General features: G+C 43.8%; 1 protein-coding gene across 3 annotated transcripts; it reads right to left on the bottom strand.

Moving 5' to 3' along the window:
• Nucleotides 1–3,059: 3,059 nt before the first annotated feature.
• On the bottom strand, nt 3,060–25,290 carry LOC308322744 (uncharacterized protein). Of its 3 annotated transcripts, XM_080774148.1 has the most exons (17): nt 25,067–25,290; nt 19,624–21,069; nt 18,493–18,554; nt 18,276–18,314; nt 17,950–18,074; nt 17,511–17,566; nt 17,086–17,118; nt 16,815–16,843; nt 14,199–14,296; nt 11,585–12,060; nt 9,205–9,274; nt 8,106–8,143; nt 7,881–8,012; nt 7,615–7,793; nt 5,097–7,444; nt 4,564–4,685; nt 3,060–4,032 (listed from the first exon to the last, which is right to left on the bottom strand). In XM_080774148.1, the coding sequence occupies exons 2-17, from the start codon at nt 21,013–21,015 to the stop codon at nt 4,009–4,011; spliced, it is 5,223 nt and encodes a 1,740-aa protein (XP_080630274.1). In that variant the 5' UTR covers nt 21,016–21,069; nt 25,067–25,290; the 3' UTR covers nt 3,060–4,008. The 3 variants fall into 3 exon arrangements, with proteins under 3 accessions (XP_080630274.1, XP_080630275.1, XP_080630276.1); XM_080774149.1 differs by lacking the exon at nt 17,086–17,118; XM_080774150.1 differs by lacking the exon at nt 25,067–25,290 and having other exon boundaries at nt 20,844–20,938.
• Nucleotides 25,291–25,509: the final 219 nt, after the last annotated feature.

Here is a 25,509-nt window from a genome sequence, read left to right as displayed (position 1 = left end):
GCATTCCGAGGGTGCGCACTTTGGTAGCTATTATTACTGTGTCAACAAATACTGCCTTAGTAGTGCTCCTGAGCAAGGCATTAGATCCCACCCCCCAAAACACTTTCTGCCAGCTGTGCAATGTTTCATTGCACCTGTCCAGGTAGTGTTGCACTAAATCTAATTTGGCGGTGATAAATTGCCATGGACACCGCAGGTGTCCCCCTAACAAGGTCTGGATCAGATAAGAGTGGACACACCCCTTCCCCAACCCTCCCAAAAGCATCCCTCTCTCCCTTGACCCCCCCGGCACCTGGCAAGAAGGACAAGTGAAAATAATGATATATTTGAACACACACACACACACACACACACACACACACACACACACACAGACACACACACACACACACACACACACACACACACACACACGTCTGTAAATATACTGTCAGACAGACAGACAGACAGACAGACAGACAGACAGACAGACAGACAGACAGACAGACAGACAGACACTGTTCTGAGCTTGTGCAGTACAGTATGTTGTGTGTGTGTGTGTGTGTGTGTGTGTGTGTGTGTGTGTGTGTGTGTGTGTGTGTGTGTGTGTGTGTGTGTGTGCATGTGTGTGTGTGTGTGTGTGTGTGTGTAGGAGAGGTATTGAGGTAATAACAGGTATTTAAAGAGAGGATGAAGATTAGCTGGTTGTGACACGTAGCTTCAAACGACTGACTAAAATAACATCAGTTACTGACACATGGATAGACAGACAGACAGAGACAGGAATTAATGGCTCTGAGCTGTAGAGAGACAAGTCTATGACCAAACGGTTGTCGCTTTCCGTCCTGCCTATCAAAGTGACGGCAGACAGTAAAACTGTGGTTGTACTGGTTTGTACTGGGGTAGCTCTAATCTATAAATACACAGCCCTCTCTCTCTCCCCCTGTGTGTGTGTGTGTGTGTGTGTGTGTGTGTGTGTGTGTGTGTGTGTGTGTGTGTGTGTGTGTGTGTGTGTGTGTGAGAGAGAACGTTTTTCCCCCACTATCATTAATTAAAGTCAGAAAGAATGTTGAAACTTTAGTTTGTCAGTCTGTCTGTCTGTCTGTCTGTCCGTCCAAATACAACAATCTTGCCTATCTCTCTAAATAGTTTTTCTAAGACATGATACATACAAATACATACACTTGTGGGTTTAATGATGATTCATTTTTTTTGCTCAGAACAAGCTACACACTGCCCTCTAGTGGTTATTACTAGCATTCTGGAGATTTCATATTTTTACACACACACAGACACAGACACAGACACACACACACACACACACACACACACACACACACACACACACACACACACACACACACACACACACACACACAGAATTGTCTGAATGGATGATTGTTGTTTGGCAGACAGACATAGATGAAACGACAAGGTGTGTGAGAGGAGCTGCACCGTTTCTCTCCGGGGTGTAATTTTCACCTTTTTGTTGGAAACAAACGCAGCGTTAAAAACACCTCCAGTGCTAGAAATAGCAGCTGACAAGAGAGCTGCTCTCTGTTCGTTCCACACACCTGGTACTATATAACCTATTATAACGCATCATAATGGATTATGTCGTTGCTGTTGGGCAGAATCCGCTTGTATCTCCGTATTTCAACTTTGTCAATTAATTCATGATCATACGAGTGTCACACACGTTGTGAGCTATGATGAATTCCTGTTCTATCCTTTAGCTACAGTGTCTATTTGTATGTCTCTAAATGTTTTGATGAATTGAACAATGTGGACCCTGTTGTAAACAAGTGTAATGCTGTTGGTAATCACCATCGTTGCAAAGATAACTAAACAACAATAAAATAAAAATCTTGCCTATAGGCCACCAAACTGGACAATTGTCACATAACTTTAGGTAGCACCTTACCAGCATGATGTTGTCTGCTCAATTAGTCTCTTCACCTCTGGAGGCCCCAGGGTAGCCTACCCACATCTCTGTGGACGATGGAGAAGATGTTTTTTGTGAGGTGAGGCAGGTGCCAGCAGGATTTATAACAGTGTGGTGTGTCGTGTGCCCCAGGTCATTCCATGATTATGCCTACATCATCATGAATTTAAGTAGGCTAAATTTACTCGGAGTCATGCCTATAATGTCTTATATGTCAACACATCATATTATTTGATTTTTTTAAATAAATGGACTGTATGGTGGCTACTGACTAGGCCTACATCATACATGCAAAAACTGTAGGCCTAAATCGAAAAAGATCATTGCAGAAACAATATCTCTCACACGTTATCCAGCGCGTAGTTGCTGAAACAATCCTTATAAGCAGTGGGTTCTGAATCAGAATAACGCTGAAGTTACATAAACGATACACCGCAACATAATTGCCTAATTACCTTAAGTTCAGATACAATCTTATTTCTCGGCTATGTGCATGCAAAAAGTCTCATAAAATAAGTTTTACCTGCTGCAATTTGTAAATGAGGGGGCAGTGGGGACTTCTCTCTTCACTTCTCTCTTCCATTCCTCATGAGTCATCACCCGCACCTGAGGATAATCTCCCTAATAGGCTACGACACAGCATGAACGCTATTGTTTTGATACACCAGAGCTCGGCACTGCGTATGTGGCTTGTGTGTGTGTGGCATACATACATTATCGGTGTTTTTTTTTTAAATTACAGTTTGCATCTTTCAGTGACTATAGGCTATATGAAAATAAGACATAAAAGACATTAGACATTTTAAAAGCCTAGTTGTCTTCATTTGACGTTTGGTCAATTTTACAAACTGTTCCAACTTCCAAATCCTCCCTTCACTCTCCCTGCTGTTGCTCACATTACTGTCCAATGTCCATTTTATGTCATTGCCAATGCTGATAGCATTATTTTAAAAGACAGAAAACGAATGCCGAGATGCAATAGGCCCATTAAGCTGTTAATAAAGTTGGTTTAACGGTCATAAAGTGTAGTTCTACTTGTAACAGATGAGAATATTCCCTTTGTTGTGAATGTGATTAATGCAGATTGCATGTAACATGAGTTAATGCAGTATGAGGTAATGTTAGAGCCAAGAGACATGATTGAAAAGTACATTTATTAGCGTCCAATGACACAGGGTGTAAAGCCAAAGATACATACAGCAAAAGGGGAAACAAGATAATAATTTACAGGTTACAGAAAAGATCTCAAACCCACAACATTGGGTGCGCCCTGGTACCTGACTTGCTAGAGCGCGTACACCATATAACAAAGGCTAGATCCTTGCCATATAGCTCGCCCGGTTCGAATCTGACCGACACCCTTTGCTGCATGCCATCCCCTCTCCCTCCTTTCTTCCCGTCTCTTCTACTGTGGTGGGTTCACAATCTTTTTTTTTATTTTTATCTCTGCCCCAAAATAGTGAGAATAGCCAATCTACACACCTCACAACACATTTATGATTACAATGGGACGTGTTGTGAGCTTGTAGATCTGCCCTTTTCAGTACTAACAAATAGTAAACAAAAATATAAAAGGGGTATAAATGGTCCGCGACCCAAACATATATAGCGACCCAAAGTTTGGGAAACAGTGCTCTACTGTCAAATAGAGCCAAAAATGTCCAAAACATAAACTTAAAAAACTTAGAAATAAATCAAATTCTGTGATTTATGAAAATAATTGAAAAACATTTACTTCTGGGTTTAAAATCCCACAGGAAAAGGAGCCCATTTGAAGCTGAAATATATTACTCTCCACTACAGAGTTAAGCTTATGAAAAGTGTGTTTAAAAAGCAGAGAGCACGGTCATGGGTTCAATCACCTGCCACGCCCATGCATGGGGATGAAAATCACCCCTTTCTGTCTTTCGCTGTTCATGGACAAAATAAATCAAGAATGAATAGACAGATTGTCATAAAACTAAAAGTAAAAATTGGTCATATCTCAGGAACAGAGAGACATCGAACATGTAGGTGCAGGCAGGGTGCCTCATAGCAGGGTGCCTCACGGGGAGTGGGTGGGACTTAGCTGTGTCAGACCCTTACTATCGTTTAGAGCCAGCAATGTCCTGTAAAACGAAATTATCGTGTGTTATTGTATAATAATTCACATGATACACATACTCGTCTCATGATACCTATTACAATATGTTGTCACATGATTCCTATTACACGCGTCGCTGTAGGGTGGAAACCTTGTACCGGTATGTCCAAAAATGGAAAAAATAACCTGTTGCTGTGTGTATCCAATCTAGTTATTTAGTGCAGAAGGTGTTGTTAATACTTTTCATTGGTTCAATATTCATAAAAACCCACAGACACTTAAATATTTTCACTTATTAATAAAAAAAATAAAGTTGATCTACAAGCTCACAATGTGCCACATCAGAACACGGTGTGAGCTTGTGCAACTTCGTAGTATCTATATGGGCATTAATTAATGAAATAAATAAAATAAAAGAAAATGTGGATACAAGGTTTCTGCCCAACAGCAGCGATACGTTTTAGACTAACAAGAGGATATATATAAACCAAAGTACAATGTGAATATTTTGGTGGCACATTAGCCTGGCATAGGAGAGAACAGGGCAGTGCCTCACCTGAACCCTCTGCCTGTGTGACAAACTTCTGCAGTGTCTTTCTCTGGCATCAACCTCACGGACAAACATCACCTGACACAGGTCACACAGGTAACCCGTGGCACAGCGGATAAACTCGGTTCCTGTAGCAACAGAAACATTCAAGACTGGTAAAGAGACGATCAGGGGAAGGACTTCATAATCTGTACCTTCAAAGACAGGTTAACCACTTTAAACCTGGCATCCCCAGTTTGGGCATGTCACAATACTGTGTAGGTGAAGAATTTCCAGAAAGTTAAAAAATAGCTGATATATCTCACGAGTCACATTGCGATGCATTGTGAGCGTGTAGAAAGCTATTTTTGAAATCGTATGATTAAGTATAAAACAAGTTAAGTGGTTAAAAAGCCATTTAAATAAACAAATTATCAGTATATTAATTTCCTATTTGTAGTAGCGGTTAATCCTGACAGTTTACGGTTTGGCTGTCAAGGCACCACTTTGTGGAAAAGGAAAGTCATTTCAGAATCAGTATTAAATGGCCTTGTTCTTACCAACTGCATCAGATAGCTGATCTGGATCAGTACGGTTGTCTACAGAATCTGGCATCTCTCCTACGAGCCCCTCATCTTCCTCCTTGGCCTCCATCTCTGCTGTTGGAGGTTTGTCCTCATCAGTCTTCTTCAGTGGTGCAGTCGTAGCATCTCCATGTCCCTGTTCAACCTCCATCTCTACCTCCTCTGGTGTCTCTGTGCTAGCCTCTGTTACCTCAGCCTCTGGTGTCTCTGTGCTAGCCTCCGTTACCTCAGCCTCTGGTGTCTCTGTGCTAGCCTCCGTTACCTCAGCCTCTGGTGTCTCTGTGCTAGCCTCCGTTACCTCAGCCTCTGGTGTCTCTGTGCTAGCCTCTGTTACCTCCTCAGCCTCTGGTATCTCTGTGCTAGCCTCTGTTACCTCCTCAGCCTGTGGTGTCTCTGTGCTAGCCTCCGTTACCTCCTCAGCCTGTGGTGTCTCTGTGCTAGCCTCCGTTACCTCCTCAGCCTGTGGTATCTCTGTGCTAGCCTCCGTTACCTCCTCAGCCTCTGGTGTCTCTGTGCTAGCCTCTGTTACCTCAGCCTCTGGTGTCTCTGTGCTAGCCTCCGTTACCTCTGCTTCTGGTGTCTCTGTGCTAGCCTCTGTTACCTTAGCCTCTGGTGTCTCTGTGCTAGCCTCTGTTACCTCAGCCTCTGGTGTCTCTGTGCTAGCCTCCGTTACCTCAGCCTCTGGTGTCTCTGTGCTAGCCTCCGTTACCTCTGCTTCTGGTGTCTCTGTGCTAGCCTCTGTTACCTTAGCCTCTGGTGTCTCTGTGCTAGCCTCTGTTACCTCAGCCTCTGGTGTCTCTCTGCTAGCCTCTGTTACCTCAGCCTCTGGTGTCTCTCTGCTAGCCTCTGTTACCTCAGCCTCTGGTGTCTCTGTGCTAGCCTCTGTTACCTCAGCCTCTGGTGTCTCTGTGCTAGCCTCTGTTACCTCAGCCTCTTGTGACTCTGTGCTAGCCTCTGTTACCGCCTCACCCTCTGTTGTATCTTTGCTAGCCTCTGTCGTCATCTCCTCACACTCTGGTGTCTCTTTGCTAGCCTCTGTCGTCATCTCCTCACACTCTAGCGTCTCTTTGCTAGCCCTTTTTCTAGCTGCTGCCTTCCTCGCCTTCCTCACAGGGGCCTTCCTCCTCCGGCCTCGTCTCCTGGTGACCCGCACCGGCCCTGGTGGCTCGTCATTCATGTCTTCAGATGAGTCATGAGCCTGGTTGTGTATCGAGTCTACAGCTTCCAAAATGGGCACCAGGGTGGAAACCGCTGCTTTAGGTGTAATTTCTGATTCAACTGTGGTTGTAGCTATAGGTTCAGATGTCATTTCAAGTGTATGGTCAGCCATAGTTTCAGCCACGGTGTCAGTTGCGGTTTCATCTGTAGATTGTGCTACAGGTTCAGATGTAGATTCAGATGCTGTTTCAGGTGTACATTTAGCCTCTTTTTCAGGTTTAGCTATAGTTAGGGGGTAAAGTAAAATTACAGGTTGCTTTTTAGCTGCACCTTTCGCTGTAGTTTTAGGTGTAGGTTCAGCTGTTATTCCAGCCACTGTTTCATCGACAGTTTCAGGCTCTACAGTTGAATCACCCTTCTCCAAGTCTACTTTATTGTTCTCCTCTGGGGACTGTTCAGTTTCTGTCTCCTCACACACTGGCGTCTCTGTGCTAGCCTTGGTCTTTATCTCTTCAGCCTCTGGTGTCTCTGTACTAGTCTTGGTTGTCATCTCCTCACCCTCTGGTGTCTCTGCACTAGTCTCTGTATTTTTCTCCTCAGACTCTGGTGTCTCTGCACTAGTCTCTGTATTTTTCTCCTCAGACTCTGGTGTCTCTGCACTAGTCTCTGTCTTTCTCTCCTCAGACTCTGGTGTCTCTGTGCTAGTCTCTGTCTTTCTCTCCTCAGACTCTGGTGTCTCTGTGCTAGTCTCTGTATTTTTCTCCTCAGACTCTGGTGTCTCTGCACTAGTCTCTGTATTTTTCTCCTCAGACTCTGGTGTCTCTGTGCTAGCCTCGGTTTGCATCTCCTCAGACTCTGGTGTCTCTGTGCCGGTCTTTCTGGTTGTAGCTTTTCTAGCTGGTGCTCTCCTTAGTGGGATATTCCTCGTCCTCTGGCTTTGTCTCCTGGTGACACGCACTGGGCTCGGCGGCTCGTTGCCCAGGTCTTCGGAAGTGTCTGAGGACACGGCTTCAACATCAGCCATCATGGTGGAAACCTCTGTTTTAGCTTTCTTTTGTTCCGTCTTCATTTCTACAGTTGGTTTCTCGTCTTCATCTGAACTATGCTTTCCTCTGCGACTTCTTGTCGTCATCGTCCCACCTTCATCCTTTTGTATGTACAATTTCCTATATCACACACACAAACATACAATTTAGTTGAAAAACTGGCTATGTACAATGTGACCAGATAACTAGTTTGCAAATGTGGGGCTCCATGTCGATAATGTTTATTTTATTCTGTAATCCATCCATATAAACGATGCCTCAATCAGGTTAATAATAACAGATACCATTACCCATCAACCAGTGGTCCTTCTGATATTTTAGGTAAGTAGAGTTTTCCAAAGACCATGGGTCTCCCGGCTAGCGTCTGCCTGGAGTCCCTGCGGTGCATCATCTCCATAACCTGAGCCGCTACATCCGAACTGCGCATCTCAACGAATATATTTGCCTTTTTCAAAAGGGTCTTCTTTCCCTTTTGACAAACATGCCAGGGACAACAGAATTAGACATTGTTACAGTACATATTAAAGGAGAATTCCATACTAAAAGGCTTTCTTACCTTTCTTTTTATGCCAGATTTATCCCCAAAGCGATATACGGAGAATCTGTTAATGGGACCGAAGGTATTGATCATATCCATGATTTGCCCCACAAATCGTCCATCCACACCTTCAAAGACCAGAACCCGACTCTGAAAAATAACATTGACAATAACTATTAAAATAATAATAATAATAATAGCTATTTTAATATTGTAATCATACCACAGATATAGTTACAATACCTCAGAGTCCTGTTGTTCTTGGACTTCACTGGATTTCTCTATGAAGACAAACAGGCCGTTAAACTCCAGTCCGTTCAAATACCGTCTCAATGGCACCCTGAACTAGTGGCAAGCAAACTGACACTGGGAGCCAACCCAGGGAAAAGTACACGTACAATCAATCTAGTCTATTCTTTTAAGTCAAATCCATTACAAAGCACTTAAATGTTGACCAACAGATGTACAATAAGACAAGTCAAATCAGTTCTTTCTTATACACATGCCACATGACACAGGGTTAGGTTACATTTTCCTTTTGTATGGCCCGTGTACGGTAGAAGGGTGCAGGTCTGGCACACAAATATTGTCGCTGTCGGGCAGAAACCTTGCATCTCCATATTTCATTTTTGATTTAGTTTTTTCATAAATGAATGCCCAGTTTTATACTTCACCTTATGACAGTGCCATGGAAGTATGGCTGATCTACAGGCTTGTGATGTGCTGTGAGGTTGTAGATAGGATATTTGAACAATTTAGTTTTAAATGTATTGAACACATTTGACAACTTACGATAATTGTTATCGTTTAGGATTAATTAGCCTTTGGTGAGCTGCAAATTCAGTACCACTTCCAAAAAAAAGAAACCTCAGAACGCGTTGTGAGCTTGTAGATCGGCTATTTTTGGTGAACGTTCCCCCCATAATAGGGATACTTGGGGTTCAATTGGGGTTAACCATTTTAAGTTTTAAGAATATTTTGATTATCACGAAAATATTGTTAATCGCAAAAGTTTTTGCCACAATACTGACATGTATCTTTTTCCCTATTGTCCTATCTCTCTAGCCAACAATGACATCCGCAAACTGGTGATGCCATTTTGTGCATACAGTTTGTACATACAGTTTCTGCCTAACAGCAACACTGTCCGACACTTCTAAATGGTGCCGGAGTGATTTGCATACACAGCAGAGCCAAAAACATGCAGTGGAAAGCCAAATTGTGCTGTTAATGCAATGTATTAACATGTACAGCACCAACTGGTGGAGCCGTGTTCTGGTATAGATGCAGTACTGGGCCTTTGCAGTGTAAAAAACATGGTACAGGCTGATGTTATTCATACCCGTCTCACTGTCTGTCTGCTGCACCTCGTCCAGTATTTCACAACTGTCCAAATTGAATGGGAAGACTTCCTGTCAAAGCGTGCACACACGCACACGCACGCACACACACACACACACACACACACACACACACATTAGCACGGCAGTGCTGTGGCATAGGCACATCGCTCTGCTCAACATGTCAATAACCACCAGCAACCAACAACCTTCTATACAACAGCACTGCACTGCAAGTGTTGTTAAAGGCGCAGTGAAATGAAAAAGACGTTTTTCACACTTTTAGACCATATCCGTGGTCATCATATGGGCATACCTAACAATGGATGCCAAAAAAATGGGAAAATTCTCATTTCTGTGTGTTTTTATATCAAAGGTCCATAAAAACGATTGTATTATTTATTTATTAAAACGAAAACGTGCTGCGTGATGACGTGTAGAGATACACATCGATAAAAGCCAATAAAAATGAAGCTCACCAGTTTAATTCCCCATGTCTGCGCATCCATGCAACACAGCTGCTTCTGATTACAGATTACTCCGTTTTTATTTCCATTCAAGATAACATTCAGACAGTGTATTACTCGGTTTCAACTTAATCATCACGCTAAAATATGTTTCTGAAAACATTATAGGGTAGAAATAAGCCACATAACAGTAAACTGGTTGTGCTGGGCGACCGTCTGATTTGTAAACAAACACATACCACGCTGTAGCGCATAGCATAGCTACCGTCCCTAGCTACCGTCCCATCGCCTGAAGGGATGCGACACTCTGATTGGTTCAGAAACTTCAGACCGGTGTTTCATGTGGAAACACCATTTTCATGTTGTTCACCATTTCCGTTTCACTGCGCCTTTAAGGTTTTTTTTCCTTTTTTTTTTTTTACTACATGGCTCTGGGTGTGTGTGTGTGTGTGTGTGTGTGTGTGTGTGTGTGTGTGTGTGTGTGTGTGTGTGTGTGTGTGTTTGTGTTTCAGACCTGCCAACTTTGGTTATTTTTATTTGATTGGTTCGGACTACATCGCAATGCAATGACCAACGCTCCATATCAGGACAGTTTTTCACACAATAGCATTGGAACGCTTGATCCTTGCCTGTGTGGATGAGGTGTAAACTGTAAAGTGCGTTCAAAGTGTTTCCAGACGCTTCAATCGCTTAATCACTTTTGGTCACGCAGGTCACCGTTGATTAAAAAGAAAAGAAAGAAAATCCTGTCGCTCACTGGCTGTAGACGCCATCATTTAACTTTGGCAGTGTAACCAAATGGACCCGTTCTTTCACACAAGACGGCTCGGTTCAATATATTTAACATAATTCCTGCTACTATATCATTTATGAGCAGCAAAATGACTATGCGTTTGCAAAGGGTTTGTATATTGGCTGTCTGTCATCAACGCTGATTGGCTGTCAGGTCATGCGTGGAGTCGGGGCTAAGCAAACGTCACTTCAGTTGGCTTTTCCAGTTACGGCTATGACACCTGAATTAATCTCAAGAGGTTTTAAAGGTTTATCTTATATATTACCTGCAGCTCCTTGGGTGGCTGAAAATTGTAATGGCACACTGTGCAAAATGCATGCCGAGACAGGACTGAGAGGAGATTGTCCATAATTGAAAACGTGGATTCGGGTTTTGAGTCTGGCCAGGCTAGGACTGAGGGGCGAAAACTGGTATTTGGGAAGGAATGGCTGGTTTCGTCGGACACTGTAGGCTGCTATCATGCAAAAGGGGCTCGCTGAAATAAGTGTTTGCCATGTCCGTCATTTGTACTGTAGGCTAGCAGGTCTGACAGATGCACTGATGTAACAATGCACAACCTACATAACGATACCGAATACCGATTTCAGCCTTCTGATTAATGGTTATACACCGCACCCATCCCCCGAAACTGCATTGTTGTCATTGCGCAGTTCGTACTTGCGTACAGAATTGCATGGTTGGTACGCAAAATGCGTGCAGGTCTGGTGATTGTGTGTGAGAGATGGTCCGCAGCTAATGTTTTCCACATATTTTATGAATTTCTTTCAAATATATTTAACTTAAATATTATAATGGAAGGCAATGGGGCTCTGATCAGGCTGAAACCTTGCTCAAAGTTGGAGTCAATATGTCATGAATATGTCATGGAAGACAGGCTGGGTCACATTAAGTCTGAGATCCACATGATTAGATTTCAGCCCTAGGCTATGTGAAATAATTTACCATTGCTATAGGCAACTTAACACCAGCAGCATTGGTCCACAGCATATCATGGAGTATTATGGTTGGGTTCAAATGCCTTTTGGCCAATCAATGTGAGGCAGCAGCTGCTGTTGCATAAAGTACAGAATATGTATACATATATAGTATGTATACTATAGTGAAGTAGTATCTGTTCTCTACCTCCTCCTCTTGTTTTTCCTGCTTCTCTCCTCCATTCTCAATCTGTGGAGCTCCTGGTTTCTCCCCCGTCTCTCCTCCCTTCTCCATGTCTGGAGCTCCTGATTCATCCTCAGTCTTCTTGTCTCCCTTCTCCATCTCTGAAGCTTCTGGTTTCTCTTCTGGCTTTCCTACCTTCTCCTTCCCTGGAGCTCCTACTGCGTCCTCGACTCCCTCCTTCTCTGGAGCTTCTGGTTTCTCCTCTTTTATGTCAACCTCCTTCTCTGGAGCTGCCGCTATCTCCTCCATCTTTGCTTCCTTCTTCTCCGGAGGTCCGTCTTTCTTCTCCGTTTCTTCTCCCTTCTCTGGAGTTCCTGGTTTCTGCATTTTCTGTGCCTTCTTATGCCTTTCTCCTTCTGCCCAAATTCTTGCCAAAAGGGGACCCTTCTTCTTCTTCCGTTTGTCCTGCTGTGGGGAGGAAGGAGCCTCCTGCTTTACCTCTGTAGGAGAAAAGGAAGTAAGAGAAGAACACATTTTTTTATTTATTCTCAGTCCAGTCGGTCATATTTTTTCTTAACTAAAAGCAGTGGCGTGCACTAGTGCAGATAGACACCAGGGGGTGCCTGCCCCTTTCCCTCTGGACAAATGTGCCCTTTTTTTTTTACAGTGTACATTGTGCAGTATGTGGACCATGGTGACATTGATCAATTCTTGATAAAAAGCTTCTAATATATTATTTAGGCCCCAAAGTCTATAAATCTCACACTATTAAGGCAACCGGCCGGTTCCACGCGTTGCACAAGGTGCACTTTTTTATTTTATTTTTTTATCCCATGATTTTGCAACCCAGTTTTTTCACCCAGTGCCAATTATCTAATGTAATCCTGGGCACTACACTTCCTCTGCCAACCTGGGGGGGGCAGCGGACTGACCTCATGACTCCTTCTATGCATGAGGAGTCCAGCTGCTTCTTTTCACCTGACAGGGGAGAATTTCCCTGGCCGGACGTAGCCCGTGGAAGGAACACGTTATTCCGACCAGTTCCTTTCCCCTCTATCAGGCACCCCGGCTGGCCAGGTGGAGGCAGTTTTAGAGACCAGGATTACTGCATGTTTTTGTGAGGGTACCTACCCTAGGGGACACGGGGAGAACATGCAAACTCCACACAGAAAGGCCCTTTCGCCAACCCCACCTCTGGTATGGGCACTGATGACGCGGAGGAGGGAACACGCCCCCAGCGGGAATCGAACCCAGGACCTTCTAGCTGTGAGGCGATAGCACTACCGACTGTGCCACCCTCACTTGAGCACTTGCCCCTCTAAATGTCTGTGCACGCCACTGACTAAAAGTCAAGCATTTTAGTCTTTAGTCTTAATCCAAGAAACCGTAAATATATTTGTCTAGTTTTAGTCAAAAAAACATTTTAGCTTTTTTGGTCAGCATATATTTCAGATAGATGGAAATCTAATCTAAAAATCTTTTGATGAGAGATTGTGGTACATTTCTGAAAATCATCCTAGACCCCTTGGTATAGAACAGATACCACACAGTTCAACCACACTGAATTATTTTCGCTCCTATGCCACCAAAATGTAACCCGACGCTGCCAGATCCAAGAAGCTTGTTACACATGTTTGTTTCACCGCTTATTGGGATCTGGGATCGCGGAAGCAAATTCGATGACGGGGCTGTTCCTTTTTTTCAAGATACATGGTAGATGATTGGATGGGACCGTCTGTCTATCACCGTGTGGGCGTGCAAACACAACCAATCATATTGACGTGTCTGTATAGCTTCACATCCGGTTTCGCACATATCCCGCCCTTAGCTCACGCTGATTGGTTTGGTACGGAGCGGTTCGGCGTTAGCTCAACTCCCTGCGAGATTCCAGATGGATGTGGTGTTGGGGAACATGGTTACCCAATACCGCCCCCAGCTGGCAAAGTCAGGTTAACCAAAATGTGGAGAGCCCTACCAACAGTCATTAAGACATGTGAATCCCTTGACTCCTTCAAAATCGCTCTCAAAGGGCACCTACGGATGGCTGCAATTCGAAACTGGCCCCTGTAAAATCTGAATCCCCCCCCCCCCCTTTCCCCTCACTGTATATGTATCTTTTCCCTTTTTGCTTCCTATATGATGTGACGTCATTTGAGGTTCGGGGGGGCGGGTAGCCGGGTACAGTCCTAAAGTCGCCTCTTCGGTGCCACTGAAAATTTCTGACGAGCCGAGATCATTTCGGCACTACAGCGCCGAAACCGGTAAAATAGGAGTATGAATCGGCCCTAAGCCTTATTCAATTATTTTATTGTCGCTTGTCGGACGTAAGCTTGATAACCTTGGTGGGGGTGCATGTTGCAAACACTTCAACCACGACTCGGTGACAGATAGCCTAAACTGCGTCGCTTGCTTTGTAGTTTTGTAACTTCTGTAGCTGCTGTGAGCGCAGCATGTCTCCATTCAACTCTGTGTGTGCGTGCTGCTGCATGTGTTTGTAAACAGAGGAAACGTGAGAAGAAAATAATTCAATGACAAAATATATTTTGTCTAGTCTTTAGTTTGTGAACTAAAATGTTTTTCGTCCTTGGGCGTTGGCGTTACAGTACAGTATTTCGTCATCGTTTATTACGTTTCTTACTTTTTTCAGTAGTAGAGGAGCTCCCCTCTCTCTTCACCTTCTTGTGTGATGAGGAAGATTCAGGAAGGCGCTTGAAAGGTCTCTTCCTGTCCTCATTCCTACGCACACACGCATGCACCCACACACACACACACACACACACACACCCACACACCCACCCACACACCACACAGCCATCTCAGTGTTTAGATGGTGTGTTGTGCTGATATGTCCTACTGTATGTGTTTTGTGTGTTTTCTTATTTATTTTTTTAACCTTTATTTAACCAGTAAAAACCACATTGAGACTGAAGTCTCTTTTACAAGTGTGATCTGGCCAAGATAAGAGGCAAAAATAAGTGACACAGCTCTGCCAGTAACAACAAAAATACACAACAAAAAAACAGGACAGACATACAATGCTCATAAATACAGTACCCACTACCGAGGAAGCTCAAAGGGAGAACAGGAACGTTTAGTTACACGACCAATAAGAACTAATAAATCAAAACTAAGCAACGGAAATTGCTAGTAGACTAACAAGCAAGCAGACATTGCTATACGTCAAAGCAGGAGCAGTGTATGGGAAGTGTGCCCATGGCAATCCTTTTAAAGCTCACTAGGGGAATGACAGCAGCCAGTTTGAGTCTGGTCTGTAGGTCGTTCCAAGACCAGGGTCCGAAAAAAGCTTTTTTTTTTCCAGCCTCAGATTTTGTTGGGGGCATGACGTAGTGTAACCAAGCATTTGATCTGAGGTTGAGAGAGTTTTGAACCAATGTAACGTGGAAGATTACCAGGCAAGAATGGCTTTATAAATGAGAATATACCAATGTAGCAACCTGCGAGACGTTAAGGAATACCAACCAATTAGGGCATACAGAGTACAGTGATGGGTCCTATAGGGGGAGTTGGTTATGAACCTCAATGCAGCATGAAACAAGGGGTCAAGTTTGCTCAGAGTTGAGGAACTAGCAAAGCGGTAGACAGTATCGCCATAATCGAGCTGCGACAGGAACAGGCCTGTAACCAGCTTTTTGCGAGAAGCATTAGAAAAGAAGGACTTCATTCTGTAGAAGAAACTCAGCGTGAACTTAAGCTTTTTGCCAAGGCGTCAATGTCGTGTTTGAAGATTAACTTGTTGTCCAACCAAATCCCAAGATATTTATACAACTCAACCCATTCGATGGATACTCCATCCAGAGTGGTGATATTTGAGGGGACATTGACTAGGCTATTTGGAGAAAATAGCATGGCCTTGGTTTTGTGGCCATTTAGTAGCAGTTTGCTGTTTAGAAGTTCATGCTGCAATGAGACATAGGGTGCGTTCGGAAATGCGCACCTGGAATGTGGTCAGTTTGTCGAGTGTGGTGGGCGGTGACGTCATTGAGTGCGTTCAGTGTGCTTTATTTACGAACGACCACAGCTGTGACGCATTCACACCGGACGACCCCAGCTTCAGGGTATAGGGTCGCTCAATGCGGGCACTCGGCACACCCGGTGCGCAGCGCACTGGATTTTCGAACGACAACGCACCGAGTGCACTGAATAGAGAGCACACCAGTGCGTTCAGGGCGCATTTCCGAACGCACCCAAAGTCAGAGGCCAAGTTTGACACTGCCACATCAAGTGAGGGGGCACAGGAATACAGAATTGTGTCACCTGCATACATGTGATACCTACTATGCTTAGATTGACTACAAATATGGTTTACATACAGCAGAAAAAGCAAAGGTCCTAGAATGGAACCTTGAGGGACTCCTTTCTCTAGGGTGATAGTCAGACAGTGTGTCACCGAATTTAACACAGTGTGCGGCCAAATAAGCAGCTTTTGAACAAGCCTAGCACATTGTAGCGAAAACCAGTATTCGAGAGGACATTTTGCAAGACATGGTGGTCCGCGGTGTCAAATGCCTTCCATCCATCTTCAACCCAGGTACTCAAAATGCCAAGTTTATAGGCACTAGGCTCCTGGCATTGAAATGGAGGAAGCCTAGGCCATTTCTACAGCTGAAATCTAGCGGAGTAGACAGAAGAAGAGGTTCAAAAAGAGGATCAGGACCAGGATTTTTCGGAAACATTTCCTGAGATAAGATGGCGACGGGCAACTGCGTTCTGAGTCTGCTGACAGGCACGCCGCTGGGAAGGGAGGGGGGTGGGGGGCTCCGTCAGGCTCCGGTGAGCCGGATGACAACCGGGGTGGTGGACGCGGGCGTCTGGGCAATCCACGCCGGGAAACAGGACAGAGGACAGCCTGTGGTGCCCTCCTATGGCATAGATCTACACCACCCTCAGGTACAGGTACGAAAAGGTTTGTAGCCGAACATAGTTGAGACTAGCGAGTCTCACTCGGTTTGTGAAGCGGCGTCACAAAATAAAAGTAATGGTAATGATAGAGCAGCAGATAATGTACTAAAAAACAAAAAAACGCTAGAGGTACTGGATTTACAAACAAACAAACAAAACACGGACATGACAGAGAGTGAAACCATGCTTGCAGCCATCCTGGTGTGTTTAACTATGCCGTGTTGAGCTGTGTTGTGTATATTGAGGTGCCATGTTACGTTATGTATAATATGCTGAGGTGTGTTTGGTTGAGGTTATCAACAAGAACAGTGTGTTCTTGTGTATGTCCACATACCGCTTAGCAGATGTACCACCGGACGACACCTACAACACACACACACACACACACACACACACACACACACACACACACACACACACACACACATTAATATGTACAATATTTTGCCATCCATATGTACGCGCTTCTACATTCAGAAATGTAGTATATCAAAATAGGTTTAATAATTTGGTTTAGTAATAGTAGTACCGGTATGTAGTAATGGGAATAGGGGTGGCAGAATGTGCAGAAGCAAAGATAATAAGTGAACCCATTTAGGCCTCACCATTGCTTGATATCTTCTAAATCCTCCAGTTTTCTGAAATAAATATTTCACGACTTTTCAAAAAATAGCAGACCTACAAGCTTGTAGCGCGCCACTAGATCTGCTATTTTTCCCAATAGCTAAATTATAACGTAATGTTTAAAACACCAAAAGGGGTTCCCGGCTTCCTGCCCAAAATGGGTTAACAACTTATTATAAGAAGAAATATTATGTTTTACCACAAATCAATAATCAATCACCCGCTTTGAATGGTATAAACCCGATAAATCCCAGTAGGTTACTTATCAAGCCGATCTTATCGACCTACTGCATGTAGTCTGGGAGCCTACTGGCTGCGATTGGCATTGATAAACCTTAAACGACGATTAAAATAATCAGCAGTTATAGTAGTACTATTCGTCTAATAAAGAGTCTAAATACACTACCTGCTTTCTCCGTAGAAATTCGTCTAGATGATCTCCGTCATCATCTCTGCTTGGACCTACAGAAGAACACAATGGATGAATGTATGCGTGTCCCCAACAAGTCCAATATATTTTAACTGCTTTTAAAAATGCCGTTCTACCAGCATCTGATAGAGGACTCTAGTAGCTACTAGCTATGTAGCCCGTTAAATGGCTGATTAAAAAGATATTTGCAAAAAAGGTTTGATGTCAAACTCTTCGTTTAGACTTTGGACCATAAGGAGCCATACGAACATGTACGTAGATGGCTGATGGCGTACCCTAGCCTAGAGGGTACGAGTATAATCATAGATCGCACAGAAATAATTAAGAAAATATGCGCGTAGAATAGTTAGATCCGTCATTATTGAGCATCTTCACTATTGTGTTTCAAAGACTTAAGGAGTTAACGGTGACTCACTGGCGTTGGGCGAGCATGACGGCGAACACCAGGACAGCCTCTGTTTGACTTCCCGCATCACCTTTGATTTAACGTCCTGTAACTTCTGTGTCTTCCGTATTTTGGACAAGTTCAGATCCTTCACACTTAGAGGGGTCACACGCACACACACAGGGTCGCACACACACAACACACACACACACACACACACACACACACACACACACACACACACACACAAACAGCTGTAGTAGTAGTAATAATAACCACAATAATTGTAGTATTAGTAGTACTAAAGGTGATAATAATACAGAGATAGACTAAAAACACAACCGAAAAATACTTACTCTCTGGCAGAGTCAATACGACAGTCCCAGTCTGGGTACCTAACACACGTGCATACGCAGACACACATTATTATTCAAAACAGTGGTGAGTACAACTTAAGAATCATATTCCAGATTATTCTAATCCTAGAATAACACAGCCTAGTAGTAATAAAGGTCGTGGCATTATTAGGTATAGGACTTAAAAGGAAACCAATAGAGAAGTTGATCAACTCACATTTTCAGGAGTTTAAGTTGTCCTTCCGAATGGCCGGGCTGTGTGATGTGCTTGAACCAAGTCTGGAGGACGGAAAACCAATATTCATCAATGTGACAATACAAAACCTGATCGATGTTAAAGGAGTATAAATCGACAGTGGCTTTGTTCACATTTCAGTCAATCGTTTATTCCGTAACTATTTCCAACATTTGATTTCATCAACAGGTTTAATTCCAATTTCCAGCAGGCTCACCAGAGAGAGAGAGAGAGACAGCGTCAAACTGTTTGTGAACGGTAACTGTTGTCACAGGAAGGAGTACTTGTTGGGGGGTTTAAACGGTTACAGGATCAAGCTCTGTCTGTAATTAAAAGCTCACAGGTTCAAATCTTTCAGAGCCATTGGGCTGTATTTTGCGTGTCTTAAGTACCAGGTCTTATTACCTAACTTGAGTAAACTAAAGACCTGGAGGCGTGATCAATGCTCTTTGGCCACTCAGAATAGCCAAATGGCATTGATCACGCCTCCAGGTCTTTAGTTTACTCAAGTTAGGTAATAAGACTTGGTACTGGCAAAATACAGCCCATTGTGTCAAAGTGACCTGTAGCGATACAATTCCCCCCAACTACTTGTTCTTTAAGTCACCGTGGATAAGACATAATTACAAAATGTCCCAGTCTCTCTGCACAGTCCTGTCTACTGTGTTGTCCCTCTACAGGCCACACTGCTTCTTGTCGTATAAAAGAGAGACCGACAGACAAACAAGGGGTTGGTTGAAATGACTTCCAAGTGTTATCATATTCATATTTAATGTCGACTATGTCTCATTATTGTCACAATTCAACAATGTACTGTAGCTCCATGTTTTATTGTTTTTATTAAATGGAATCGGACTTGAGAATAGTAGCAGGAGAAAGAGACAGAGATGATTTTGTTGAAATATATTTCATTTACACTAAATACATACAATAAAGAAATTAAAAGAAAAAGAAAAATAATATTTTCAATATAGATTTTTTTTCCTTCACATTATTCATACCATATTGGATAAGTGCGATACTGTATATTCAATATACAGCCAAGCTAAAGAAAGAACTACAACAAATGGACGAACCAGAGGCGGTTGCCACGGTGATGGAGGTTTTACTTACAGACTCCTTGTCGAGGCTAACATGACACAGACCACATGTGTATGGAAAATGTGTAGGTGCTTCTCCGTAGAAATCTCTAGCCGCACGTTTAGAGGGCGTATGGACTTCTTTCGGCGGTTTGGTGGATGAAGCGGCAGCAGGCGGAGCTTGCATCTGATTGGTTGGGTGGGTGTAGGAGGGGGGTGGGGGACCTGGCGGGTAACTGGACCCGTACGGCATACCCATCCAGCCGAACGGCGTCCAGCCAAACGGTGGAGGTGGGGTTGTGTGTACTGTGGGTAGAGTCATGAGGGGTTTGGGACGGGTTACTGGGGTAGGTAGCAGGGCTTTTCTTTCGGTGCCAGGGGGAACGGGCTCGGATGAAGTCGATGATCTTCTAGCCGATGGTGTTTTTGTGGGTGGCGTGGGCGAGGGGAGAGGGGCCGTGGGAAATAACGGAACAGGCTGCGACCAGGAACCACTGGAAGCAGGAAATGAGCCGGAGCCGGTCTGGTGTGAGCCGGAGCCGGTCTGGTATGAAGAGTACCTGCTTGCCCGGGGGGGAAATTTTCTTTTTTGCGGAGGAGGAGACCGCCTGCGCGGAGGCGACCTCCGACCTCTTCTTGGGCTGTAGTCACGTCTCGGGTGCGAGCCCCTTCGTTGGGAGGAACTGGAATCGCTGCTCGATGACGAACGCCTACGTCGAGATGAATGCATGCGTTCGTCAAAATCTCTTGATGATGTCGCTGTGGATGGGGGCGGATACGTGGGAAATAGCGGTTGGGGTGGAATTCCCTGCGGCATCCAGAAAGCACTGGAGCCGGGCCCTGAACTGGAGCTGGTTTGGTATGAAGAGTACCTGTTTGGGGGAGAATCTCGTTGTTTTATCGGAGGAGAGCGCCTGCGGGGAGGCGAGCTACGACCTCTTCTGTAGGGGCTGGAGCCCCTTCGCTCCGACAAACTGGAATCACTTCTCGATGACGAGCGCCTACGTCGGGACGGGTGCTTGCGTTCATCGCGATCTCTTTTCGGCGATGAATGTCTGTATCTGGGCGACCCCGATCGCTTTCGTCTGGGGCTCGAGTCCCATCTGGGTGTCGAATCCCTTCGCGAGGGTGACCCCCTTCTCGAGGGTGACCCCCTTCTCGAGGGTGACCCCCTTCTCGGGGGAGAACACCTTCTGGGGTGTGAGGTTTTGGTCTGCTGTGATTCACTACTGGCCTGTTGTGTGACTGACTCACCAAGTGCTCCAGGCCGGGTGTTCTTAATGTGCATTAGGAGGTGAGGGAGAGTCTCTGCGGTGATGAGTTCTTCAGGCATCTCAGCCAGCAGAGCCAGGTCTTTCATCTCCAGACCACAGCCATTTAGGATGCTCATTGCAGCCGACAGCTTATTTGGAGGGTAGGACGCCATGCTCCCAAACTTTGATGTCCAGAGAGAGGATATGTGATCCGATGTCCTTTGTCGCTGGAGACAAAACATCAGGAGAATTAATCAGGCTATGTTGTACATAAATAAACCTCAGCTTATTATTTGTTTCTGATTAAAGAAAACAGTAGCGTAGTGGTATAGCAGGTGTTTTATCTAAGTCATGTGTAATGTCACAAATCTTGAAGTGCTACCGGATAAGACCTGAGGCCGCTTCTGTAAATGCCTTCTAAATCAGCAATTCTTACACATTCAATATGTTTTTTTAAAATGTTTGTATATCTGCTATTTTTTAATAGATGCTTTCCCTGTATTAATGGGTCAATAGCATTGGCATAAAACAGCAATGGCATAAAAAAAAACAGCTGAGCATAAGCCCCAACAGCAAAAAGTGTGCAACATAGCTGTGGTAGTAGTATGTGTAACTCAATTATAGTAGGCATAACATAGCTGTGGTAGGTGTAACACAAGTGTAATGGTGTAGATCAATTTTGACAACTGTGTTAAATAAAATTCTAATCATGTTGTGCTTTGTGCACACAAACCAGGGCAGCCTAGAGCTGCGATTCCCAAACTTTTCAGGTCGAGACCCAAAGGAGAGATTAGATTAGTTTGTTTTGCATTGAAGAACTCGACCTTTAGGCTACACCTAGCCCTAGAATTATGACTGTGATCATTCATATACTATCGTATATTCCTGTATACACAGCCATAGAACCATAGAACACCCATCTGTTTCTGGTTATGTGACAACATGCTCGGCATGTACTCCGTTTCCGTTTGTACTCGCCCATTAAATAATTCCAAAGACGTGGAGTGAGATGTTGTCCTCTAGTTTCCCATCCATGTGAAAGTTCTGGCACAAAATGTGTATTTAGTAAAATATCTCCACTTTTTCTCGAGCTGCACCCAGATTGCTGCTTTCTCTCCGGGCAAAGGGGGCCGGAATGACTGCTGGACTGAGTTAATCAAAACTTCCATTGATCATCACAAACGTCATCACCAATTGACCAGGGAAGCACAAATGTTTGGGGCACATAATTGGCAGGTGGTGTGATTAATTACCCATCACCTATCGCAACGCACATGCCAATTGTGTGCCCCAAACATTTGTGCTTATGTTTGTGATGATCAGAGGACGTTTTGATTCATTCAGTCCTGCTGTCAATGCAGGCCCCTTTGCCTGGAGAGATAGCAAGCCGGGTGCAGCTCGTGAAAAAGTGGAGATATTTGACTAAATACACGTTTGTATTTAGTGAAACTAGAGGACACTCCACTTCTTTGGAATTATTTAATGGGTGAGTACTGATTAGAGTTGTCCCGATCACGTTTTTTTGCTCCCGATCCGATCCCGATCATTTGAGTTTGAGTATCTGCCGATCCCGATATTTCCCGATCCGATCACTTTTTTTGCTCCCGATACAATTCCGATCATTTCCGATAATTCTTCCCAATCAAATACATTTTGGCAATGCAGTAAGAAAAAAAAGGGACTAAAACGGTTCCGAACTGCCGCCCCATGTCCGAAACGGTTGAGAAATGACAGAGTTACTGTGTGCCGGTCCCTCTACTGTACCCTCTACTGTACTGTACTGGCACACACGAAATCATCATATACAGTTAATATGGGCATGTGTTTGTGTGCGTGTGTTAGGTTGCACACAGGTGGTGAAAAACAACCATGCTGTTTTCATGCTCATACCCAGTCCAAGGGACTGGCTTGCACCACTCAAAAAGTTTATTTATAGCATTATCTTTTATTCTTTTTTTAGCATATATTATTTTATTAGACATTTCTGCCTTTTCATTATTTAAAGGGGGGAAAAAAAACCTTATATTGCTATTTTAATGTGCCTCATCATTATGTTCAAGGGAAAAATAATGCACCTATGCGCTCACACGTGGTGCAGAGTCGCAGCACATGCAGGGAGGAGAGGAGAGCTCACTGGGGAGAGGAGGGATTCCGTGGCACAGAAACATTTACAAAAGTTTACAATAAAGATCTCTGCATGAGATATTATGCTTATATTATTAGAAGAAGGGTTTCTATCTACAGTCATGGATTGGACATAGAGTATTTTGTTGGGACTTTTCAGACGGAATATTATTCTCCTGCTCCGGGTGGACAGAGCAACAACAACGAGTTGTTTTTGCTCTCTCTCTCCCTTTTTAGCACTCAAACAGCGAGTGCAGATGCAGAAGCAGATCTGAACAAGACGGTGCTTAGAAGCCTGTTGATTCGAGGTTACTCCGCTGTGTGTGTCTCTGTGTATGACGATCAATAATTATTCCACCGAGTGGTCTTTGCGAGGGCTGGATTCTCCTCATCATCTCTCTCTCTCTCTCTCTGTGGTTCCTTCTTTTTAAAAGTCGCTTTAAGCGTCGGTTGTTTCAGTGCAGCCGCTGCCGCTTGTTGTCGTTAGCTTTCTGCTATTAGCCTACTAGCCACGCAAGTTACAAGTTACGCAAGTTGCGCAAGTTACGCAAGAACGTCGCCATTCGTAGCAAATCTACAAGATCACAGCGCGTTGCGAAAGCAACTCTTTGTGAGCTTGCAGATCTGCTGTTTAGGGCCAACGTCACTGTCGTGCGCTAAGTTTTCCTAGGAGCAGCAGCAAGAGGCTGCTTCGAGAGGAGGATGTTTTGTTGTTATTAATTATGAACCAATCTGTATTAAAAAACAAAACTAAAGACTCGGGAGGATGACTTTAAGACTTATAGATGGTCACGTTTCTTCTGTAACGTTAAATACAATTAAGAAAAGATTTAATAAAATAAAAAAAATATTATATTTAATAAATAATTTTTTCCCGATATTTTTTCCCCGATCCCGATCTTTTGAAAATGACGTGATCGGGCCCGATCGATCGGGAGGCCGATCGATCGGGACATCCCTAGTACTGATGGGATATAGTAGACCTTTTAAGCAGTTACCATTACTTAAGAGTGTGCACCCTAGCTGTGCTTAAGCAAGGTCACACAGAGAGAACGTTTTCTATATAGTGTCTTGAAAAGTAAAGAGCTCTCCAGGACAGACGACCCCTCTGGCCTGCGCTTCAAGGGGCGCCCCGACCAGCGGACTGATATGATCGAATGATTTGATTTGTGATGTAACGGGTCGTATTTGCTTTCATCTATGTCATTTGCTGTTCATATTCATATCACATAGACCCATTCATTTTGGGATAGGTATCCCGACGGTAATCATTAAAAGATGCCATTTCTCGAGGTCCCATTGAGTTATGTTTACAGCCTGTTAATTACTGTTAAGTACAAACGCATAAATACAAACAGAGCAAATATCACATTTTTATGCCGGGCATGTTGCGCCGCAACCAGAAGCAGATAGGGGTGTTCTATGGCTGTGTATAGTATACAGGAATATACAATAGCATATGAATGATCAGACATTCTAGACTATTCTTTTCGCTCCTATGCCACCAAAATGTGGAACGCCCTACCAACAGTCATTAAGGCATGCAAATCCCTTGACTCCTTCAAAACCACTCTCAAAGGGCACCTACGGGCTGCAATTCGAAACTGCCCCTTGTAAAATCGGAATCCCCCCCACCCCCCACCCCTTTTCCCCCTCACTGTATATGTTTCTTTTCCCTTTTTACCTCCTTTATGATGAATTCCTGTTCTGTTCTTTGGCTATATAGAAGTGTCTATTTGTACGTCTTCTAAATGTTTTTGATGAATTGAACAAGGTGGGCCCTCTTGTAAACAAGTGTACTACTTTATTGGGTCGTCCACACAGTTAACAGTCTTTGTATTGAGTTGTGCTTGAAATGTACTGTAATTCTGCTAACTGTTAATAAATATTTCAATCAATCAATCAAAAGGCTACAGTCCATAAGTCCATAGCACAACATAGCACACATACATCACCTAAAAGTAAAACATTATGAATCAGAATTACACATCATTAATAGGATATATCTTATAAGTTAGTGATTTATAGATAATGATTAACATAAGGGAATGCCATTAAAACAGCTTGTAACACTAAACAGTTATTTTTCGTTATGTTTACCTGTTGGCTGTTTGGACCTTTGAACAGCTAACGTTAGCTCCCAGCTCCCTGGCGCTCAGCTTACGTTAGCTCAGCTGGATTTATTACTTGACAAATATATAATTCTAATAGAGTATTAGTACATTTCACTACTGACTCGTGTTGTCGTTTTATACCGTAAAAACCTAAATTATGGACGATTTAGCTTTCTGAATCTGAAAATGTCCGATAGGGCCATCCTCAAAACGAATCCGGAAGAACTGTTTGTTATCACCGGAATTACTTCCTGAATGGGCCCATGCGCCGCCCCTCATGTTGCGTCCACACGAGCAGATGCAAAGCTGCAGTTTACTATTTATTGTCAATGGAAACCAGCGACAACGATGCAAAGATGCATTCGACGTTTGTAGTTGCTGACATGCTTTTCTTTTGAAAACAATTTGCCCTGTGGTCTCCGACTCCGA

The sequence above is a fragment of the Protomyctophum bolini genome (genome assembly GCF_963924005.1).
Source record: "Protomyctophum bolini genome assembly, chromosome: 10".
Classification (NCBI taxonomy): domain Eukaryota; kingdom Metazoa; phylum Chordata; class Actinopteri; order Myctophiformes; family Myctophidae; genus Protomyctophum; species Protomyctophum bolini.
Note: the sequence above shows the minus strand (reverse complement) of the source record. Positions and strands in the feature narration are given on the sequence as shown.